Source organism: Bactrocera neohumeralis, unplaced genomic scaffold (genome assembly GCF_024586455.1).
Source record: "Bactrocera neohumeralis isolate Rockhampton unplaced genomic scaffold, APGP_CSIRO_Bneo_wtdbg2-racon-allhic-juicebox.fasta_v2 cluster11, whole genome shotgun sequence".
In the NCBI taxonomy this organism is placed as follows: Eukaryota; Metazoa; Arthropoda; class Insecta; order Diptera; family Tephritidae; genus Bactrocera; species Bactrocera neohumeralis.
The window spans coordinates 6,603,626-6,607,156 of NW_026089624.1; the positions used below are offsets into that span (position 1 = coordinate 6,603,626).

Consider the following 3,531-nt stretch of genomic DNA (forward strand, 5'->3'; position numbering starts at 1 on the left):
GCTGACCGTGCAACACACACAAAGCAAGTGAGTATTGTTATTGTTTCGTAAGTGCTTACATGCGGTTTGCAAATACACTGTTGGTGGGTCTTATTGCATATGCGTGTGTGGGTATAATTCATAGTTTAAGATGTAGTTTTAGGATAATTTTTCAATTTTTATTTATGAACTTCAAATATGCATACTCTAGAAAATGCCTCGACTACGCCAACGTAATACAGTTGGCAGGCATACGAGTGATTCACGTCGAATGTTAATATCAAGAAGAAATCAAAGCGAAGAGCAACGCGCTCAAGTGAATGCCCGAGGTAGAGCGGTGTACAGGGAGCGGCGTGCACAGATTAGAGCTGAATTCGCCGACAATCAACGGCCAAATTACCGTCAAGGCCGAGTTCCGCTCCGCCTTCGCGATCAAATGGAACATGTTGGCTTTCACTACGATCCTGACTGCGACTACAGCCTGCATGGTGCCATTGGAGCAATGGATATTATTTGTACGCATTGCAATGCAGCGAAGTTTCGAGGAGAAACAGCTGGCATGTGCTGCTCCAGTGGCAAAGTGAAACTGCCTGCATTGGAACCGCCACCAGAACCATTACATTCCTTGCTCACTGGGGAATCGCCGACGTCTAAGCATTTCTTGCAGAACATACAAGCATACAATTCATGCTTTCAAATGACTTCTTTTGGTGCCACAAAGATCATTAGAGATTCATTTATGCCGACGTTCAAGGTGATTACTTTGCATGGAATTTCCAGTGAAACATTTGACATTTTTATTCTACAGATTCAGGGACAAATATACCATCGAGCAGGCTCGCTCATACCATTTGCCGACGCCGACTATCAATTTTTGCAAATATATTTCATCGGTAATGAAAATGACCAACTAAATCAACGATGTAACATTGCAACCGGCACAAGGCGAGAAATCGTACTAAATTTGCAAAGATTTCTCAATGAACACAATGAATTGATTCGATTGTTCAAAATCGCATTGGACCGCATGCCGTCTGATAACCATCGAATCGTCATCAGAGCAGACAAAATGCCGATGGGGCAGCATGCCAGACGATTCAACGCACCAACAATCGATGAGGTGGCAATTGTCATTGTTGGCGAACAGTTTGAATCGCGAGATATTGTACTGCACCGTAGAAACGAACAACTTCAGCGTGTTTCCGAGCTACACCGTAGTTATGATGCATTACAGTATCCGATATTATTCTGGAGAGGTGATGACGGCTATCACATCAATATGCGATTGATAAATCCAACTACTGGTAAAAAGTACAATTTCTGAGAAGAAATGTTACTTACGATTCAATATTTTGTGTATTGTTCATTTATAGGCCAAGAAACATCGAAAAAACTCAGTGCGATGAACTTCTATTCATGCAGAATAATGATTCGTCCGCAAGAAGACAACTACATCCTGAAATGTCGCAAGCTTTTCAATCAGTATTTGGTTGACATGTATGCGAAGATCGAGACAGAACGTCTCAACTTTATTCGATTCAACCAAGCGAAATTGCGTTCTGAAGAGTACATCCATTTGAGAGATGCCGTAATGAATGATGCAAATGTGAATAGCATTGGACGTCTAACAATATTGCCAGCCACATACATCGGCAGTCCGCGCCATATGCACGAGTATGCGCAAGATGCGATGTCGTATGTGCGCCATTACGGCAGACCGGATCTGTTCATAACGTTCACGTGCAATCCGAAGTGGAATGACATCAAATGCCATTTGTTCCCCGGTCAATCAACAACTGATCGTCACGACTTAACAGCACGTGTATTCAGGGAAAAGCAAAAAGCAATGATGGATTTAATTGTGAAACTTCGTGTTTTTGGAGAAGTTAGATGCTGGATGTACTCGATCGAATGGCAGAAAAGAGGATTACCGCATGCACACATCTTGATTTGGTTAGTTCGAAAAATACGACCAGATCAGATTGATAAAGTCATCTCAGCGGAAATTCCAGATGAAGAAATCGACCCACAATTGTTCGACGTTGTAACAAAAAACAGGATCCACGGCCCTTGCGGCGCTATTAATCCAACGGCACCATGCATGATTGACAATAAGTGTTCAAAGCGCTATCCTAGAGCTTTAGTTGATGATACAATCACTGGAAATGACGGATATCCATTATATCGGCGTCGATCCGCTGAAGATGGCGGTAATTCAACGGTCATAAAAGTTCGGAATCAAGACGTTGATGTTGATAATCGTTGGGTCGTGCCGTATTCACCATTGTTGTCAAAAATTTTCGAAGCGCACATCAATGTAGAATATTGCAACTCTGTCAAATCGATCAAATACATCTGCAAATACGTAAATAAGGGAAGTGATATGGCAGTTTTCGGAGTGGCTGATTATCAGAGCATCGATGAAATTCAGCAATACCAAATGGGCCGTTATATAAGCAGCAACGAAGCGGTATGGCGCATTTTATCGTTCCCAATACACGACCGGCAACCCGTTGTTCTTCATTTGGCAGTTCATCTCGAAAATGGTCAACGCGTTTATTTCACTGCAGACAATGTACAACAGAGCGCAGCACGACCACCGGGGACAACACTAACTACCTTTTTCGAGTTGTGTGAAAACGATGAATTTGCAAGAACATTGCTATATTCCGAAATACCACAATATTTCACTTGGAATCCATCATCGAAAACATTTCAACGACGAAAGCAAGGGGAGCGTGTTGACGGTTATCCAAATGTCCGTAAAACCGATGCCATAGGACGCATTTACACCATCCATCCGAACAACGCAGAATGTTTCTATTTGCGTCTGCTATTAGTCAACGTGCGCGGACCAAGATCATTTGATGATTTGAAAACTGTTGACGGTCAGTTGTGTGCGACGTATCGTGAAGCATGTCAGCGATTGCATTTGTTAGAAGATGATATGCATTGGGACACCGCACTTCATGACGCATCACTCACATCTCATCCAAAACAAATACGCGTACTATTCGCCATAATAATATCTACATGCCTTCCGTCAAATCCGCAAGAACTGTGGAATAAGTACAAAGACTGCATGACCGAGGACTTATTAATTTTGGCGCGTAATCGAGCATCGGACGCAGACTTGCAATATACATTACAAATGTATAATGATGCTTTGATATTGGTTGAAGATCTGTGCCTTACAATTGCGAATAAGGCATTAGCGCAACTTGGCATAACTGCGCCCAATCGTTCAGCGATTGATGTGCTTGACCATGAGCTTCAACGTGAACAACAATACGATTGCAATGAATTGCGTGCTTTCATACAAACTAACATTAACAAATTGAATATTCAGCAGAAAAATGCTTATGATAAGATTATACGAGCGGTTGACAATAACGCCGGTGGATTCTACTTTCTGGATGCGCCCGGTGGTACAGGGAAAACGTTTCTGATATCTTTGATTCTTGCTACTATACGGTCACAGCAGAAAATTGCGCTGGCAATTGCTTCGTCAGGCATCGCTGCTACTCTACTTGATGGCGGCCGAACAGCACA

General features: G+C 42.6%; 1 protein-coding gene across 1 annotated transcript; it reads left to right on the plus strand.

The window, feature by feature from the left end:
• Nucleotides 1-210: 210 nt before the first annotated feature.
• On the plus strand, nt 211-2,594 carry LOC126765879 (uncharacterized). Its single transcript, XM_050483552.1, has 3 exons — nt 211-1,283; nt 1,353-2,449; nt 2,550-2,594. The coding sequence occupies exons 1-3, from the start codon at nt 251-253 to the stop codon at nt 2,592-2,594; spliced, it is 2,175 nt and encodes a 724-aa protein (XP_050339509.1). The 5' UTR covers nt 211-250.
• Nucleotides 2,595-3,531: the final 937 nt, after the last annotated feature.